An 18,930-nucleotide genomic window follows, 5' to 3' on the forward strand; every position below is an offset into this window, starting at 1 on the left:
ACCCACAAACTCAACACTGCTGCTCAACCCACACATGCACCATCCTCACAAATATGGCGCCATTCAAGGGGAAGTAAACAGGTTTTTATATGCGGGAAGCATTGTTACAGCAAAGAAACAATCGACCGATTACAACTTTGTATTAAGCATTATGTGCTGCTCAGAGAATTAAAGGAACACTTAAATCACATATCGGCTCTTGATAAATATTCAAGTGTTACAGAAATGCACTGTGTAATTTGTTGAGAACAAAAGGTTTTAACAATGCTTAGTGGAAACATCATAAAATGTTGTGTTCTCTTATTGTATTTATTTATTTTAGGCAGTTTATATTTTCTATTCTTTCAACAACCTTCAACTTTATCTAAATATCTCAGTCTGGCCCATTTTTCATGAATGATTCATTTATTTAACATTTTAATGAAAATTTTAAAAAAAATGTTTTAAATTTTATGTGATTTATTGAATTTTTTTTTTTTTAAATTGTTTTCGAAAATATAAAATAATAATCTTCCGTTTCCGGTAAACCGGAAGTTCTTCTTTTAACTCCTGCGCGTGTGCGTTGTGCAGTTTGTTTAACAAAGTTCATAAATGTGGTGAGTTACGGACATTTCAACATAAACTACAGATTATTTTCACGCAGTGGTGACCTGGTGGACTTGTTAAACTCACCTGTGCGGCCGCAGAAGCTGTCACTGTGTACAAACGCTCATTTAAAGCTGAAGATTTAACACGAGTAACCCGCTGAGTTAGCAGGCTAGCACCGTTAGCTGTCTTTGCGTTTAGTTTACACCGGGCTAATGCTAACTGTAGCCGCTGAGCGATGAATGAGCAGAGGTCAGCGGTCAGTAACAGGTTCCTGTAGTTAGCACCTCCGTTAAAGGAAACAGCAGTTATCGTGACGTTTCAGCTGCCGGTAGGTCAGCGGCGGATTTAATTCACATAATTTAATTTAGGAGTCGGAGCGATTTGTAATCATTGTCCAACAAAAAGAGTGATTATTAGTGACGTGTCGATCACGGAAACGCGGTGACGTGCAGAAGCTTTCAGCCGCTGTATCGTGCTATTGTCAGGGTAAAAATACCCTCTGCTCATTCTCTCCAGGCTCTTATTTTGAAACAAACCAGGAGAGAGCAGCTCAGCATGTGTTCACATGTGTGTCATAGTTCATGCTGATAAAATAAGAACTGTTGAGCCTTCAGATACTATGGAGAGTCTTTATTTCTGCATGCTGAGGTTCAGGTTTTCATAATTTAGTAAAATGACTTAACACTGAGCATCACTTCATGTTGTACTTCCTCCTCCAAACTGTCCGGTACACCTTCCTCAGCGCCTCCCTGTCTGTCCTTGGATCGTGGGTTAAATAGAGAGCGATGGCCGGTCCGGAGCTCCTGCTGGACTCCAGCATTCGGATGTGGGTGGTCCTGCCCATCGTGTTCGTCACCTTCTTTGTTGGGGTCATCCGACACTATGTCACCCAGCTGCTCCACAGCGACAAGAAAGTCAACCTGGAGCAGGTCTCTGACAGGTGAGTCTGAGAGCACACACACATCAGAGCTTTGTTTTTTTGTTTTTTTTAGAGAACTGAGTCCAGCAGATTTAGTAATATAATTATATTGTAGTACATCAGTCACATAAGAGTATTATTGCGATTTGCTGAGCATCCTGATCACATATATTGGAATTTTCACCTCTTCTTCTTCTTTTTTTCACCCCTCGGCAGTAAAACGTTTTGGGGGTTTTGTTGTGTTGTTTTTCACAGAGGTCATGGTGAACCTGTTTCCCTTTTAGCTGGCAAATATAACCATTACATAAGCTGCAGATCAACATCGTGTCAGGACCGAGACGCAGCTTGACCCGTGCTGCGTTCACTGGTCGAGGGAGGGAGGGAGTCCATCGTTACCTTTTACCTCGTTTTTACGCAGTTAAGCTTTGATAGAGCTGCTGAGTTTGGACTCATAAGAAAACTTAAGCCGTGTCTGTTTACAGGATCCTTTATTGTGTCTTACGTCCATGTTTACTTATCAGACCGGTCGACAAGAAGAATGTTTGAAGTTAACACTGTTTGCCTTCAGGTGCTCAGCTCATATCTGATCTGTTATGATCCCTGCTTGAGCTCTCCTCGCAGTTATGTTGTGTGTCTGAAGTGAAGGTGGCGCCCGGGCAGCATCGCACCCTAACCGCTGCCATGTTCATGTTTCTGTTCAGCCAGGTGCTCATGCGCAGCCGCATCCTCAGAGAGAACGGGAAGTACATTCCCCGACAGGTGAGAGCCCCTTCAGTTTAAGCTAGAATTTGACCTTTAACCTAAACATTTATACCCTGTGCTTGAGGGCGTCAAATTTCCCCTCAGTACATCCTCCGTATTCTTTATTCTGTGGGTCATTATTCCATGCATCATGTATAAATCTGATTAAGAGCAGCGGATGTTTGTCTGTCTGCAAAGTAACCACAGACTTTCTGTTAGAAGTTACAGACATTTAAAAAATCATCCTTTAAATAATCAGCTGTGTTTAAATGTCACAGTCTGACTGTGAGTGCACGAAGTGTAAAAGTCGCTGAGTGAAGTGTCTCCGCTGGTTTAGTCCTTCGCCATGAGGAAACATTACTTCAACGACGCCGAGACCGGCTTCTTCAAGAAGGTCAAGAGGAAGGTTGTCCCCAAGAACCCCATGACAGGTGTGTCTGAACACATGATCGTCCCTTCATTATAACCAGGTCTGCCTGTGTGAACTAACTGATGTTGGAGGGTGTAAATGTTTCTCTTTGGTTCTCGTCTTTAACGCGCCTCAGTTCTTTGTCTCAGGGTTTCTAAACAGACGCGAGTCCCTCAGAAATGGTTTAGCTGCTCTGTTCATGTTCAGTCTGTAAGCTCAGGTGTTAAATTCTCACTTTGATACTGCAGCCTGTGAACTCGCAGTGGACATTAAGCTCAGGATCAGGACGTCTGCATAGTGAGAAGCATTAACGAACCTCGTGCTGTGGATGGATCACCTCAGACGTCTGTAGTTCGTTTACTTTGCTCTTAATCAGTTGACAAGTTTGTAAACGTGAAGCTTTTTTTCCATGTTTTGTTTTTTCCTTTAACCCGGATAAAAACTCAAACCTGTGAGAGCGTTCGCTCTGATTATTGGTCAGCTGTGTCTCAGACGGGAGCAGCAAAAGTAACAAGAAGAAGGTGCTAGTAGGGCAACGTGTAGAGGCTACGTGTAGAGGCAACGTGTAGAGGCAACGTGTAGAGGCAACATGTAGAGGCTACGTGTAGAGGCTACGTGTAGAGGCAACGTGTAGAGGCAACGTGTAGAGGCAACATGTAGAGGCTATGTGTAGAGGCTACGTGTAGAGGCTACGTGTAGAGGCAACGTGTAGAGGCAACGTGTGGACGCAACGTGTAGAGGCAACGTGTAGAGGCAACGTGTAGAGGCAACGTGTAGAGGCAACGTGTAGAGGCAACGTGTAGAGGCAACGTGTAGAGGCAACGTGTAGACGCAACGTGTAGACGCAACGTGTAGAGGCAACGTGTAGAGGCAACATGTGGACGCAACGTGTAGAGGCAACGTGTAGAGGCAACGTGTAGAGGCTAGTTACCTCTACGGACCGATTCACACGTCCCAGAATGCAAAGCATACCTGGCTATGAGAAGGTGTTTATTTGACTGAGACAGTTGTTTCTGTTCACACCTGAGTGACATCTCCGGTGAATGAAACAGTTTGATTTAAACGGACTGAACCCGCAGTTATGACATCACCGTCAGCTGAAGTTCAGTCCGTCTTCTGCGTCTTCTTCCTACCTCGTGATGGCGTTTGTCTCCGCCCATCAGACTCTCAGCATGACCTGTGACTGAGGTCGTATTTAAGCTCATCATCCTTCATCTTCCCGTGCTGTGTGTTTAGGTCCATCGAACCGCTGCAGGTCTGTTAGCTACCTTTGCGGTCTTTGTTTACGTCCGTTTTCAACAGATGTGTATTGTTTTAGGCTTCAGTCACAGTGTGGTTATAATCTTTGGATGGAAATCTGCTGTGAGATGATGAGGGAACACACTCGTCATTTCACTGCAGCTGAAAGAATCTGGATGTTTTTCTCCAGCCGTGCTCTAAGCCTGTTGTTGTTGCAGACTCTAGCATGATGGTCGACATGATGAAGGGAAACCTGACCAACGTCCTGCCCATGATTGTGATTGGTGGATGGATCAACTGGGCTTTCTCTGGATTTGTCATTAGTGAGTTTGTCCACATCCTGATGTATGACATACACACAGTTTAGGAATGATCTGTGAGCGCTGTTAGATACCTGACACGTATGCGCATCACTACAATCACATCTGTAAACAAAGCGGCGCCCAGCAGGTCCGACTCGTCTCACTGGTTCCCGATGTTTTTTCACAGCTAAGGTGCCGTTTCCGTTAACGCTGAGGTTCAAGCCAATGTTGCAGAGAGGGATCGACCTGCTGTCGCTGGACGCCTCATGGTAAAAACTCAACTTGAACACTGAAACGCACAAGCTGCTGAGCAGACCGTGAATGCAGCACAGCAGAGATCAGAGTGCAAACATTTACCGCTGCAGCGTACGTGTATTAGAAACAGTTCAGTTCATTTTTATTCAGCTTCAAAAGCATCAAACAGGACATATGTCTGTCTTTTATTTACAGTCTGTTGCTTTGGCCCTGATGTGTGAATGAAATGTGATGAAAGTTTGTGAGTTTCATGAAGGAGTATTTTCCTTCCTGAATCTGAGTCATCTCACTTCCTGACATGCAGCTTCTTTAAAGTCACGTGATTCGATGTTGCAGGGTGAGCTCGGCGTCCTGGTACTTCCTGAACGTGTTCGGGCTGAGGAGCATGTACAGCCTGATTCTGGGTCAGGATAACGGTGAGGTTTCACTTTCTCGTAAAGCTCAGCTCTGTTTCCTTTCACGGACTAACGCCGGCGTTCCCTCTCAGCTGCTGACCAGTCCCGGATCATGCAGGACCAGATGACAGGCGCTGCCATGGCGATGCCCCCTGACCCCAACAAGGCCTTCAAGGTGACATTTACACACAACTGCACAAAAATGCTGCTTTGATTGTCTGTTTCCTCTCCAAAGTGAAACATGAAAGAATAACAGCGTTTGTTCGTGACCACACTGAACTTTGTGTGGGGGCAAAGCCTTCATCCTCCCAGTAACCAGTAACTCCCATTTAAAGTGAAGCCTGAGGATCAGGCCTGTCCACACTGATACGTTTTCGTTTGAAAGCGCATCTTTTTCTCCCCGCTTTGGCCTCCCGTCCACACTGAGACGGCGTTTTCGGTCGAGGAAAACGCAGCGTTTTGAAAACGCTCTCCAAAGCGGATACATTTAAAAATGCCTTTTTTGGCGTTGCAGTGTGGACGGCGAAAACGGAGCCTTTTCAAAAACGATGACACGTTTTAGTCATGTGATGCAGTCATGTGACCAATTAAACTAAGATAGCGGAGGGCATGTTGTTTTGTTTGACAGCCCTATTAAAGATTAATATCAGTGTACGTGCTCCAGCTTTTCTTCACATTCTTTAACTCTCACTCGCTTTTGCAACTTTGCACTTTTGTGTTACTCGCAGCAACAACTCCACCTCATTGTTAGTCTGTTTAAAAAACTCGCTGCTTTTCCACGGCATTCTGCCGCGGCGTTTCAAAGAGCTGGAAAGTAAATCAACGTAACACGGAAATGAGGCCGAATCTTCTTGCGTTTCACGCATGCGCAGGACTTTTCAGCCGTTTCAATGTGGGCGAACAACTCTGTGAAAACGAATGAAACGATGGTGTGGACGCGGAACATTTTCAGACATATGCACCGTTTTCAAATTTATCCGGGCTAGTGTAGACGGAGCCTCATTTCCCACACGCGAGCTGCTTTCTCACGTTTTTACACGTTGTAGAATCGGCCCTGCAGACGCTGCAGTTTTCTCACCTGTCTGTGGCTCAGCAGGCAGAGCCGGTCGCCCTCTGCAAAATACTGGAGCTTGCTTTGGCCCCTGAAGCATCCGCTGTGGTGTGAGGGCGCATGATTGATCTCACACCTGAAGCAGAGCAGAACTGTAAAGATGTGAATTAGTGCGTCTGCGTCCTTCACCTGAACCTGAATCATCAGGATTACCAGGGAAACGCGTTTAACCCTTTAAAGCCCATCAGGGTGTGCACGCTCTGATTTGCCTGTTTTTAAATCCTGCTGCCCCAAAAGTTGATTCTGTTCATCAGGACATTTTCAGTGGGAAAAACGTTTCGTCACCAAGTGACGTCTTCAGTCTCAGCTGACTGCAGGTTTCCAACCTTATAAACAGACATTTGCACACTAACTGAAACTAGCAGCACTGAATGAACACTGGGTTGGGAGGTCCGCTCCTTGATCATTAATATGCAAATTGTCACGACCACTGATCAAATAAATCCCGGTGCAGTTACAACCACATAAGCTAGCGCAATCGTGTTTTTTTTGCATATGAAACCGGACGAGTTGAACTGACACGTCATGCATGCAGCTGTCCCAGGTCGCACTGTCCTTCCACAAATGGCTTTTTGCAAAAATCACATAAAAAGCGCTAACAAATACAAAACAAAATATTATAATCCAGAAACATCAGCTGTGCTGATCTGATCAGCTGTTCTTAATCCGCCATCACCTGCAAAACCCAGAAGTGACGTCATTTTTCGTGGGACGTGTAGTTTTTTCCCTGCAGGGCCTTTCAGAGGCTTCAGGGTGTTTTAGAAGTCGTGTTTGAACACAAACTGCACTGTTGGAAATAGTTTTATGCTGTTTTTCTGCAAATTGTGCGCAGTGATATTTATTTTCCTTTTTCCTGCAGTTTATAAAAATAATTGTATCTTAAAACTGAAACTACGAAGACACTCCAAATACATTTCCTGTGCTCAGAAACTATTTTGTGCAACTTTCTTGCATTTACAGTTTTGAGAGATAAACCTCTGAAATTTCTGTAACTCCAAATATGTGTAAAAAAAAACAAAAAAAATGTGAAATGCTGCAAAAATGTCACTACAGTGAAAATATAAAGATAAGCTAATAAGCGACTCGTGTCCCTGTTGTTGATTCAGAGCGAGTGGGAGGCGCTGGAGGTCGTGGAACATAAGTGGGCGCTGGAGAACGTGGAGGAGGAGCTGATGTCCAAAGACCTAAACTTTGGGGGCTTCTTCAGCCAGGACATCAAGTCTGCTGTATTCTAGGACCACGAGGACGCGCTGGGATCCCGGGGGTGTTCCTGAACCGCCCTGCTCTCCCCTCAGTCTGTCCTGAAGGCTCCGGGATCGTTTTCACAGTGCAGGATTTAAACACAGAGAATTATTTTTATGAAGCTGCCTCTGAAATCGTCTCTCTGCTGCCCTGGGCGCTTCGCTCACTCTCAGCCTTTGTACGTTTCCTGGAGTTCCAGCCAGGCTCCGGATCTTCCCTGGGTGGTTGTTAGTTTATATTTGGGAAAAATATAAAAGAAAATATTTTATTTGTACTTGAGATTTTACTTTGAAATGGTGTTTGTGTTGTGTGTGTTTAAGTTACACATTTTTACATCTGAAGTCAGCGATTCAAGTCCAAATCCATCACACAGGAAGTAGTGACTTAGGACACAGATCGGAGCTTTAAAATCCTCCACGCCGGCAGGCTGAGCACCTGCCGAGATCCGAAACGTTTCTTCGGAGCAACGCTGGAAACCGAAGCATCGTTTTAAAAAAACGGCTGGAACGTTTACAACAGGACGAAGCGGGCGAAGGCTTCATGTCGTCCCGCAGGACGTTTTGGATGTACCTCTGTATGCTGTGGTGTGAAGCATGGAGTGAAATAAAGGTGCCATCACAACCAACCACATTTCTTTCATCATTCAGCTCTTCATTCCTTTGTTTTTCTGCTTTTACCCGGTAAGCTGAGTCCGTTTCCGTGGTGGTGGGAACACATTCAGTGTGGCTTCACACACGGGTGGAGGAAGAAAACTGATGTCAGTGAAACAAAGGCTGCAAAAAGAACTGCAATTCCCCAAACGTCCACTAGAGGCTCCAGCAGTGAGTCAGTCCCCGTGTTAAAGGTTCACATGAAGCAAACATGTTGACAGTTTTTGGTGTCTGGATGTTTTGAGATCAATTTTAATTTTTAGTAACGCTCAAATTTAGGGGCGTGGCCTATTTGAATGACAGGTGGCTGTATCTGAACGTCTGAGTCTTTGTGTTGTTTTAATAATCTGACCAATCATACGGCTGCTGAGCTCCAGATGTGCTGAGTGAACTTTGGGGTTTGGTGTGGTTGTTGTGGAGCACTGATGAGCGGGTCTGTGCGCCTCATGCTCCTGTGCAGTCAGCTCGCCTTAGCTGCTGACTTAGTTCTACTTCTCGTTCAGCTGTGGTCATTTTAAAAACGGATGCGTCTCCTGTACGCTGTGTGAGCGCGTCCTCCTCGTCACACACGCAATTAAAGCTAAAATAACGAGACAGAAGAGTACGAGAAAACTGGACGTCTGGTAATAATCGTGTTTTATTCATATCAAAAGATTGAAGTACAATAAAATATTCTCATCTGATATTTGACAGGAAGACCAAAGAAAGAAATCACCCCAAGCCTCCCTGCTGCTCCACCCAGGAATGATCATATTAATCTTACATTACTTACAATACAAAAATACTGTACACAGCGCTGGTTTAAAAATCCGTGAGCAGCTCGCCTCTGCACGCGCCTCTGCACGCGCCTCTGCACGCGCACACCCGTCCTGTGTTTTCAGCCTGAATCAAAGGTTTGCGTATAAATACGAAAAATGTCCCACACCACCTGTAGTCATGTGACAGCTGCAATTATTCCATTAAAACAATAAATACCCAAAACAAAACGACCAAAATATACAAAGAAAAATTCATTTCTCATCCCTGACAGCTTTGTTTGATCCTCTGATTACCCACAATGCCCTTCAGCGAGCGACTGAGGCGTGCCTGTTTAGAAAGAAGAAATAAGGAAGTGAAACTATGCTTTATGGATTAGTATTTAAGTTTTATCTGTCGTAGGTCGACATTGAGCTGCAGTTCAGAGCTGGATTTTTAAACGATGTCAGATCAACAAATGTTTGCGCTTCAGGACGAATCGAAATTTCGGAGGGGAGAAACAAACTTCAGAGGATGGCGTTTTTTTTACAGGCGCTTATAATAAAAAAATCACTGCATTAATGTCATAAAGTAAAGTCATAAATCAGATTCAGCATGAACTCGCTGTGAAATCAACAACGTAAAGAAAGACTGGCCTGTTTTAGAGACTCGGATCAAAGCTGCCGCTGTAATCAGTGCATCTCTGAATACTGCAAACACAAAAGGTCGTCGCAGGTTTGAGCTGCTCGCGAATCAAGGCTTTAACTGAAACCGTCTCTGCTCTTATTTCCTAAACGTGTCTCAGGAAGATGACTTAAAACTTTTATCATTTAATTTCTGCCTCAAAAATTTGCTACGAGAAACTGGCTTTTCGAACTCGCTCAGCTGGAATAATTGTAAAAACTTTGAATGTGGAAAAAGCAACAACGTGAACGTGAACTCGTCTGCTCTCAGCGCGGCCTCTTCAGTCAGCTGACGCGTGAGCGTCTGCGAGGTTTACCCCAGATAAACGAATGCTGGTGGGCACGTTCGCCGGCGCCCGTCGGCATCGTGTTTGTTGATGTAAAAGGGAAACAAACATGAACTGGAATGGCCTCAGTGCAGGTGAAAGTGCGGTGACCTCTGACCTCTGTTAGTGGTAAATCTCACAGGTGTTCGCATGACCGCAGAAACAAAACTAATGCTGGTATTTTAAATCGGCCCTCTAACGACCACCAGGGGGCGACTTCTGTTTGTATGGAGGAACAACGACCCTCGCTCTCTGTGACCTCACTAAACGCTGATCGATGCGTCGCCGTTTAAGCCTCATGATTATAATGAGACTGTCTTTTATATACAGTTTAAGGTCAGCTGACTGCAGAACTGCTGCCGATTGGCCAAAGAGTCTTCCGAATGCGCGCTAATCTGGAGTTTGGTCTTCCCAACCTGGACGAGCATCAGACATCCAGAAAAATTCAAATGATTTTAATTAAACAGCTTTTCAAACGTTTGAATGTCAGATTACAAAAACCGAGTCAAGAGGAGATGAACTTAGAAATGTGAACAGTCAGAGCTTAAATGAGTTCAGTTCCTCCCTGAAGCAGGAAGCAGACTGCTTCTGTATTCAGGTGTGAGTTTAAGCTCCGCCCTCCAGCAAACGTCACCTTCAGTCTTTGTGCACCAAACTACCTGAGTGTCGAGAGTTCACGGTGAAGGAGGAGCTGCGAGCTCCGCCTGCTGATGTGCTTTTTCCTGCTTTTGGTAACTTGGAATGAAGAGACGTCGTTAGAGGAAGTTCAAGTGTCGTCACCATAAAATTAAAAAAATAAATAGACTGAGAATTCTAAAAAAATAAAGAAAAAACCAAAGAAAAGGCTGCTCTGATGGAGAAAACCAAATTACTCAATCATTCTGTTTCCATAGTGATGCTGGAGGCGGAGGCGGCGCCCAGCTCTGCAGCATCCTCGTCGTCTTTGCAGGAAGCAGTGTCACTGGATGTCTGGCTGGAGGAGGTGGGGCCTGTGTTGGGGGTGGGGCCTGTGTTGGGGGTGGGGCCTGCGTTGGGGGCGGGGCCTGCGCTGGGGGCGGGCAGTGTGGGTTTTCTGATCTTGTCCTGTCGCTGGTAGAACAAAACGTAGGCAGCGTTGGTCTGTGGGAGGAGAGACGCACACAAACATTACGTTAAAATAAAGACGACGCGCTGCCGCTTCCAATGATCGTTAGTCAGGTGACAAGAGCAGAGTGAAATCTGACTGAACAGGTGTGTGCGAGAATGAATGAAGGCGGGGGGGCGGGGGGTACTGACCACAATCTGGTCCTCTGTGGCGTAGGTCACTTTACTGTCGTCAAAGTAATACCACTGACCGTTGTCCTTGTTCTTCGCATAGGTGGTGTCTGCAGAAACACGTGATGGTTAAAGTCATGTGACAAACAAATCACTGACCACAGCATGAACGACGAACTTACAATGTCCATCTCTGAGGCCTCCGTAGTGATTGGACACGGCGATGAGGTCATAGCGGCTTGGAGGCTCCTCACTGGAGAGAGTCTTCCTCAGGAGGAAGCCGGAAAAGTCGAGGTCTCTGTAACATGAACACATGTCAGCTGTGAGTGTGCGACTCCTCCATCAGTGTGTGTGTGTGTGTGTGTGTGTGTACCTGAGGGGGAACTCCACAATGCTGTCCAGCTTCTCTCTGGTGAACTTGGTGTAGGAGAACCTCTTGAGGTGGATGATGAGAACCTCTGGCAGAGACCAGAGATCCAGCTTCTTCGTGGCCAGCTGGTGCTTCTTACACACCGGACAGTACCTGAAACACACACGGAGCAGATGTGAGTATCTGCAGGAAAGCTGTGCAGTGTAAAGTCACACAGTACAACATATACTGAACATGTCCCGACTGCAGACAGGCTGCAGATGTAGCCGCGACATTCAGGGGTCGTTGTTTTTTTAAGCATTGGGGCGTCTAGCCAGGACTCTTTTTCGATACCGGATGGGAATCAAACTTGCGACTCCTGCTACGAGGGCGTGTAGTCTCACCACTAAACCATCCAGCTGAGTGTTATTTTGCTGCTTTGAATGAAAGCTTTTCATCATTCAGTCAAAGAAGCAAAACAACAGCAAACCTATGAAACAAAGAATATCTCATCATGCCGGCGCCCCTCGGGGACGCCGCCGCTGGGTTAATCAAGCACTTATTATCCGGCAGGAGGGCGCCGGAGTAATCGGGGAGAACCCAGACTGGATTCAAGCTCAGGACCTGCTGTGAGGCGGCCATGCTACCCGCTGCACCACCACGCCGCCCAGCATCTCAGCTCATCAGGTTTTACATGTTGATGAATGTAAAACCTTGACGCATGCATACAGGCTTTGCACAGACTTGCCCTCATTGTGTTGACTGGACTAAAAGTGTGATCTGACTCCAGGGCTACCACTAGAGGGCGCTGGGTGAGGTAGATCACCCAGCACCACAGCAGGTTAAATTACCACCACTGAAATGAAAACGTGGACGGCGTCTGCTTTTCAAACCCGGGGACAGAAGCTCCACCCTGGATCTGGACGTTACAGTAACAGACGCAGATGCTGGTCTTTACCTGAAACAGCTGAAACCTTCAGAGTATTTAGTCTTTTAATGGAGCTTGTCCACCAGTTTACTTCTCACTGGTTTCTCACAGTGTGGTCAGCTCTGCTCAGACTCTCACTACTCTGTGTGTGTGTGTGTGTGTGTGTGTTACCATGGGTTCTCCTCCTCCAGCGTCTCCACAGTGGTGAACAGCTCGATGCACTGCTGCAGCTGAACAGTCATGTGCTGCTGAGGGACCTCCATGCTGGCATGCTTCACGTACTTCTACACAGGAGGAGGAAAGACAGGTTTTAATGTCAGAGGTGCAAGAGGACAAATGAGTGTTAAACGTCTGTCCTTCTGTTTGCACCTGTGTGTTCAATTACGTCCTCAAACCTCTCAGCCTGTTAACATGTTACAGGACTGCTGTTATTGTACCGTGGATGTTTACAGAGCCTCAGATCTCTCACCTGTTTAAACCACTCTCCAAACACCACATAATTCAGATCCGTCTCTATACGAACCAACACAGAAGGTCATGTTGTTTTTGTGACGCACTCGGAGCCATTTGTATTTAAACACGTCACCCTCAGTTATTCAGGACACGCCCTGTGAGTGTGTTACATTAGGGCTTAAATGTTGGCGCTGACCTCAGCCTCGTTCTCGTTGTAGAATCTCTTCTTCATGTCGGGCTCCCAGTCGATGGCCACGTAGGGCTGAGCTGCGGAGACAAAGGAAGCGTGAGCTACGCTGATACGCTGGCGACAGGATGTGACATCGTCTGATAACATGGTGATTCTGCTTCTCCTGCTGCACTGATCCATGTTAAGCATGGTTCAAGTTTCCAGTAACTACCAATAATCCCCATCAGCCGAAAGCTGTGCTCCGCCCACCTGCTGTTCAAACCTACTGTTTAGCAGAGGCAGCCAATCAGAAGAAAGCTTACTTGAAGGTTGAAGTGAGCAAACGGCTCCACTCAGGTGTTTTCATTTTATTCTGATTCATTCTCATCTGTCTGAAGCTCCTTCATCATCATCATCATCATCGCACTGATGAGTGACATCAGTGTGATGTCACAGAGGTTGTGTTTGTGCGTTCACACTCACAGCTGAAGGACACGGCGCTTCCTCCCTCTCCCATCCCCCTCTCAGTCGTCCCGTTGGAGTTGACCGCCTGGATGCTGAACAGACGCTTCCTCCTGACGTGACACGCCCTCCTCTTAGCCGGATGCTCATTGGCTGGCGGGCTGGGAGAGCAAGCCTCCTCCTGCTTGTCTTCTTCATTTTCTTCCTCGGTTGGCTCACGAGGCGGCTCCGCTGGAGGTTTCGAGCCGCGGTCGGCTTCTGCGGCACCGCTCGACTGCTCGCCGGGGGCCGTGTCATCGGCGCTGTTGGCGTCTCCGCTGCAGCCGGGCTCCGTCTGGCTCTGGGAGCCGTTACTGTTCTTGCCGGGGTCTCCGTGGTCCGGTGAAGGCTGGATGTGGTTCTCCTCAGCCTGTGGCTCTGTTGTGTTGCCGTCTGATTTCCTGTTGGGCGTCGCGTCACCGCAGGAGTAATCGGTCTGGGACGGGCCAGCAGGCTCCACTTCCTCCTGCTCGTCATCTGAGAAAACAACATGAAAGCTGCAGAGCTCACTCAGCCCAGATAACACAAAAACATGTGTGAAAGACGCACAAACGTTGTGTCAGCGTTTTTTATATTTGCTCGAGAAAAGGTAAAAAAAGAAGCCAAACGAATAAATTTATGACAACATGAAACGAACGGCAGCATCAGACCTCAGAACCAGAAAGATTTGTACCGTCACTGATGCCGTTGGTCTGAGTCTTATACAGCTCCTCTTCATCATCTTCCTCCTCCTCCTCCAACTCCTCAGACGGATCAGGAAGTCGCACATAGCGCCTGCACACACAGCGACACCGCCCAGCAAAACTCAGTATATTCACAAACTCTGTGTGCGTGTGTGTGTGTGTCTGTGTGTGCGTGTGTGTGTGTGTGTGCGCGTTCTGCTCACGCCAGTCTCTGCAGGAACAGGTTGTAGAGCGCCTCCTGGCTGCAGCTGCTGCGCGGCACGTTGAGCAGCAGCGGGTGTCCGAATAGCGACGTGCCGTACGAGCCGCCGCCCGAGCCGTAGTCTCTGTAGTGCGAGCGCTCTCTCAGGTAGAGCGCCAGCAGCACCTGCTCCTCAGGCTGCTCCTCCAGCACGCTCAGCTCGTACCTGAACGCGGGTTCAGCAGGTGAGTCACAGAAAGTCTTTTGTGTTTGGTCATTAGAGGACTGATTCTTTTTTCCTTACACAAAGATGTCGTCGCGGTCGAGAATGGCGCTCAGACTTTCGCCCATGTTGTAGATCTTATAGAAACGATGATTGAAGACGTCAGCGACCACCATCTGGAACACAAAGTCAGGGGGAGGAGCTTTAAGGGACAGTCTGCTTCATACGGATAAAGATAAAGAAGGATTATTTTGAACTGAGTCATGCCAAGCTGCCCTAACAGAGTTCACACGCTACAAACTGAAGCCAGAAACTTTAAGAGAAGAGCAGACAAAGGCTGGATTAATGTGCAGTCAGTGAAACTGCACGTGATTAAAAGTGTTTAACTGAACCGAAACCTCCTGAACACACTGACCTGAGTGGGCGGCACGCTGGTCATCTCTGACAGAGCGGAGCAGAGGTCGGACACTTTTCCTGCTTTAGGAACCACAACACGATGCTGCAGACACACACACACACACACGCACACACACGCGCGCACACACACGCGCGCACACACACACACGCACGCGCGCACACGCACGCACACACACACACACACATCACAGAAGTTAGAATTTTCCTGGATAAGAAGAGAACCAAAGACCAGAAACACACTTGGATCTTTATTCAGAGTAACTGCAGAGAACTACACGACCACGGTCAGTGATGAGCAGTGTTGGTCAAGTTACTTGAAAAAAGTAATCAGTAACTAATTACTGATTACTTCCCCAAAAATGTAATCCTGTTACTTTACTGATTACTTCTTTTCAAAAGTAATTAATTACTTAGTTACTTAGTTACTTAGTTACTTTTTAAAAACACGATTTACAACCTGAATAGGTGATAAAGTGATAGATCTTTCAGCCCAATTCTACTTTTTCTACATAATCATCATACAAAATGTAATCAAATGGAAAAGTCTCTTTTTAAAACTTGTTTTATTAGTTTTAATCTTTTAACTTTATGCATCAAGCAAACATTTAATTATCTGCAACATTCTCTGACTGGAAGAAATTAGTTTAATATTTAAACCTATTTTCTGCACATTCCAGCACATAAAATAAAATATTTTTGTGTGTTTACACTCAGTCTTTCAAATAGATGCAAGTAAAACACAGCAGAAAATAAATAAAGTCAAAGACTAGCGGTCCTGTTGCTCTATTTTCACCTGTAAAGCAGGAGTGGGGTAGGCGGAGGGTTACCCTGGTGCAGGTGTGCAGCGGTCAGTGGAAGAATCTGTGAGTTTCTCTGTGAGTTTCCCATTACGTCGTAGCTACTCGGTGCTTGTTTGGAAGTTTAGGGTTTTTTCCGCTGTAAAAAGAAGTTTTCTTCCCACGCACAACGGACACTAATGTTTTTGTCACTTTTTATGGAATCAAACTCAAAGTAAGGTCAGTACTTCCACGCTTTAAACGCTGCACGCTCATACTCTCTCTGCACTCGATATATGATCCACTGTTGATCTGCACACAGCTGTTGTCACGAACGTCGCACTCGCTTACGTCACTGTCATGAGACATTCTCGCAAAAAATCACGGTTTTAGTAACGCAGTAACGCAGCGTTCCTACGGGAAAGTAACGGTAATCTAATTACCGTTTTTGCAATAGTAATCCCTTACTTTACTCGTTACTTGAAAAAAGTAATCGGATTACAGTAACGCGTTACCCATCTCTGGTGATGAGCGCTTACCTGGACAGGTTTGGCGTACGGGTCCAGGGAGACGAAGAACACCTCCATGACACGCTCCTTGCTGACAGGAAGCGGGACGCTCAGGTAGCAGAATGGGTCAAAGGTCACAGAAACCTTGTGGCACTCTGGACAGACCAGCGTGGACTTGAAGAGGCCGTGAAAAGTGTCGACGATCACAGAGTCGTTCCGCCGAAGGTGGTTACGCCACGCCTCCTCCGCCACTTCCTGTCAGATTAAACAGGAGCTGAATTGATCGCAGCTAAAACCAACGAAGACGCTTTCAAACATAGAGAATTACTGGAAGGTGAAATTTAAAGACAGGAAGTGAAATGAAGCCCATCATACGGCGAGCTGGAGTCGGCCTTTGCTCCGCTCACCTGGTCCTGACGCCCATCGGCGTCCCGCAGCTCTATGTACTCTTTGTTTTTGACTCTGTTCAGGTCTTCGTGCAGCCCGTCCAGCAGGAAGGACAGCAGCTCCTGACTGTCGTGCTGCTGGTAGCCCAGAAACTGAGACGCAAAGTGGCCCACCTTCGTCTGCACACAAACAGGAAGCAGGGAAACGTAGCACCAATCAGACCGAAGCTTCTGCCACACGCATCACAGACTGAGCTTACTCCCTGCCCCCCAGTCTCTCACCTCCGCCCAACACCACTGGATGTAAATGTACAATTTACTTAAGTAAATAAGAAGAAGGAAATTCAAGAAGTATTTCTACGTTTGTAGCTTTCTGCTCTTCCTTCAGTACATTTGGGATGTTAACGTTTCATTTTTCAAGTTTTAGTTTAGTTGCAGAAACATCAGCCTAATAATATATACATTAGTATATAATTTAGATATTTATGTGCTCTGTGAAACACTGTGAGAGTAGCAGAGAAGTTTTGGGACATGAAAATAAAGCATCTGAGCAGCCTGAAGGCTTCGACTTCACTGAATTTCTGCATTTACTTTTTGAGTTTTTCTGTTTTGCATTGATAGTTTAGTTTATTTGGATTTCATGACATTTCCTTCAATTGGGAACAAAATAGAGAGAAAAGTTTTCTAATAAATCTCTAAAGTTCACGTTTCCTCCTGTTGCTTGTCCTGCTGTGACAGGTGGGATTAATAAAGTCTGTGTTTATATCTGTATTAGTTTCCTGTGTAAATGTAATCACACTTAAAAATGTTTTCAGGTCAGTTTGTGTCATTTCTGTCGTGCCGAGTCACAAACGCCGGCTCTTCTGGACGACCCGCCATGCGTCGCCGCCTCAGCTTCAGGGTGCGTCTCGACTCTACAGGTGAAACACACCCGAGTGTGACGGGACACCTGTCAGGGTAACGTGCGGCTACCTTGAAGACGCGCGGCACCACAGAGTAATGCCTCCCTGACCACATCTGCTTGATGACGTCGGCGTAGGCCTCGGCGATCTCTCCCTTCATTCCCAGAGGGTTGGTGAAGTTCAGCTCATCCACATAGGAGTTCTGCAGGAAGTACTCCGTCAGGGGCGGAGTGTTACTCAGACACTGCAGAGAGACGAGGACACGAGGAGTTACTACACATCTGCTAGTGATGGGCAGCCAATCAGAACAGAGTTAGCTTAAGGGGGGAGGAGCTGAAACAGCTGCCCGAGGATAAACTGCGAGTTTGAACCGTTTGAACTGCGAGTTCTGCAAAGATACTTTAGTCCGGGGACAAAACTCCACAGAGATGGACGACTGTTTGCTGCTGACGGCGCCGGGTCAGAGCACGCTGCAGTGACGTCATCTGATTAAGACGTTACAAAAGTGTTCTCGTGCATGAAGTGATGTTTTCAGTGAATATTAACCTGAAGCTCAGCTCCACGTGCCTTTGCAGAAATCCAAGGAGCAACACTGACACCACACAGGTGTTAATTATGCACCGAGCAGGTTTCAGGACTCGCTGTAAAACTGAAGCTGCTAAAATCCAGTTAGAGAACTTCAAAGATGCACAAATGTCCTCGACTTCTGATGAACCAGGGATCCCTTTAGATCTACTTATTGCTAAAAAAGTGACATTTGGACGCTGATCTGAGCTCCACAAAGCTCGGCGCTGCGTCAGAGCAACAGAATTACAGAGCGAGAAGGATCAGACACAGGGATGAAGACGCTGCAGCGTTTCACCGCTGCTCTGCCAGGAAATGCAGAAAACCTTTATGTGACTGTTTTACAAAACAACCAAAACATACAGTCTGTGCCATATTTACACAGTTACACGTGTCTGGACTAACCCTCCACTTTATTCTGAGGTTCACACCCTGCACATGTTCAACAGTACCTGAACACTCAGCTGCAGCTCACACGTGTCGGCGTTTGAGCTGCAGCTGAGTGACGAGTGAAAGAGAAGCAAACGTCTCTCGCTGAAGGTGCCAAAATGAAAACAAGCTTCAGTCGAACAAGAAACACCAAACATACGTTTACTGTTATTTTTACCCATGAGAAAATAACAATAAATGACAATGAAGCCTTCTAATCTAGTTCTCTAGTCGAGCGGGTCGTAGCGTCTAATGTCCAATTACAAACTAAACTAGTTCAAATCATTCTATTTACACAGCGTCAAATCACAACAACAGTCGCCTCATACTGTAAGGTCGACCCTACAATAACACACACAGAGAAAAACCCAACAATCATGTGACCCCCTATGAGCACTTTGGCGACAGTGGGAAGGAAAAACTCCCTTTTAACAGGAAGAAACCTGCAGCCTCTGCCACGACCAACTAATCACTGCATACTTAATAAAAACAACAACAACAGAACAAGTCGGGACGCCGTGTAAAATCACAGAAACACATATTTGATTACAGCAGAAGATAAAAACAAAAGGTTTGTAAATCACAGCGTCCTGTTTCCATTCATGTTCGAC

The 18,930-nt window shown here is 46.3% G+C and overlaps 2 protein-coding genes across 2 annotated transcripts in view; one reads left to right on the top strand and one right to left on the bottom strand.

The window, feature by feature from the left end:
* The first annotated feature begins 493 nt into the window (after nucleotides 1–493).
* LOC146494013 (ER membrane protein complex subunit 3) lies at nucleotides 494–9,932 on the top strand. The gene is made up of 9 exons (XM_085144646.1): nucleotides 494–596; nucleotides 1,331–1,528; nucleotides 2,209–2,266; nucleotides 2,586–2,679; nucleotides 4,115–4,219; nucleotides 4,386–4,467; nucleotides 4,790–4,869; nucleotides 4,941–5,023; nucleotides 7,066–9,932. The coding sequence occupies exons 2-9, from the start codon at nucleotides 1,374–1,376 to the stop codon at nucleotides 7,192–7,194; spliced, it is 786 nt and encodes a 261-aa protein (XP_085000772.1). The 5' UTR covers nucleotides 494–596; nucleotides 1,331–1,373; the 3' UTR covers nucleotides 7,195–9,932.
* A 102-nt stretch (nucleotides 9,933–10,034) lies between these two features.
* usp11 (ubiquitin specific peptidase 11) overlaps nucleotides 10,035–18,930 on the bottom strand; it is a 16,622-nt gene continuing 7,726 nt past the window's right edge. Inside the window, exons 8-21 of the mRNA XM_085144633.1 lie at nucleotides 17,397–17,570; nucleotides 16,446–16,604; nucleotides 16,069–16,293; nucleotides 14,752–14,835; nucleotides 14,418–14,512; nucleotides 14,136–14,339; nucleotides 13,923–14,023; nucleotides 13,232–13,726; nucleotides 12,776–12,846; nucleotides 12,298–12,410; nucleotides 11,223–11,372; nucleotides 11,032–11,147; nucleotides 10,871–10,959; nucleotides 10,035–10,714 (exon numbers count right to left, since the gene is read on the bottom strand). Of these exons, the coding sequence (XP_085000759.1) occupies nucleotides 10,472–10,714; nucleotides 10,871–10,959; nucleotides 11,032–11,147; nucleotides 11,223–11,372; nucleotides 12,298–12,410; nucleotides 12,776–12,846; nucleotides 13,232–13,726; nucleotides 13,923–14,023; nucleotides 14,136–14,339; nucleotides 14,418–14,512; nucleotides 14,752–14,835; nucleotides 16,069–16,293; nucleotides 16,446–16,604; nucleotides 17,397–17,570 (2,319 nt within the window). The 3' untranslated portion in view covers nucleotides 10,035–10,471. The remainder of the gene's footprint in view (nucleotides 10,715–10,870; nucleotides 10,960–11,031; nucleotides 11,148–11,222; nucleotides 11,373–12,297; nucleotides 12,411–12,775; nucleotides 12,847–13,231; nucleotides 13,727–13,922; nucleotides 14,024–14,135; nucleotides 14,340–14,417; nucleotides 14,513–14,751; nucleotides 14,836–16,068; nucleotides 16,294–16,445; nucleotides 16,605–17,396; nucleotides 17,571–18,930) is intronic.

This window comes from Neolamprologus multifasciatus, chromosome 20 (genome assembly GCF_963576455.1).
Source record: "Neolamprologus multifasciatus chromosome 20, fNeoMul1.2, whole genome shotgun sequence".
Taxonomy (NCBI): domain Eukaryota; kingdom Metazoa; phylum Chordata; class Actinopteri; order Cichliformes; family Cichlidae; genus Neolamprologus; species Neolamprologus multifasciatus.

Coding starts and splice junctions, on each gene's coding strand:
- LOC146494013 (XM_085144646.1), top strand. CDS start 1,374: ATGGCCGGTCCGGAGCTCCTGCTGGACTCCAGCATTCGGATGTGGGTG. Junction 2,267..2,585: donor GGAAGTACATTCCCCGACAG/GTGAGAGCCCCT, acceptor CCGCTGGTTTAG/TCCTTCGCCATGAGGAAACA. Junction 4,468..4,789: donor CTGTCGCTGGACGCCTCATG/GTAAAAACTCAA, acceptor TCGATGTTGCAG/GGTGAGCTCGGCGTCCTGGT.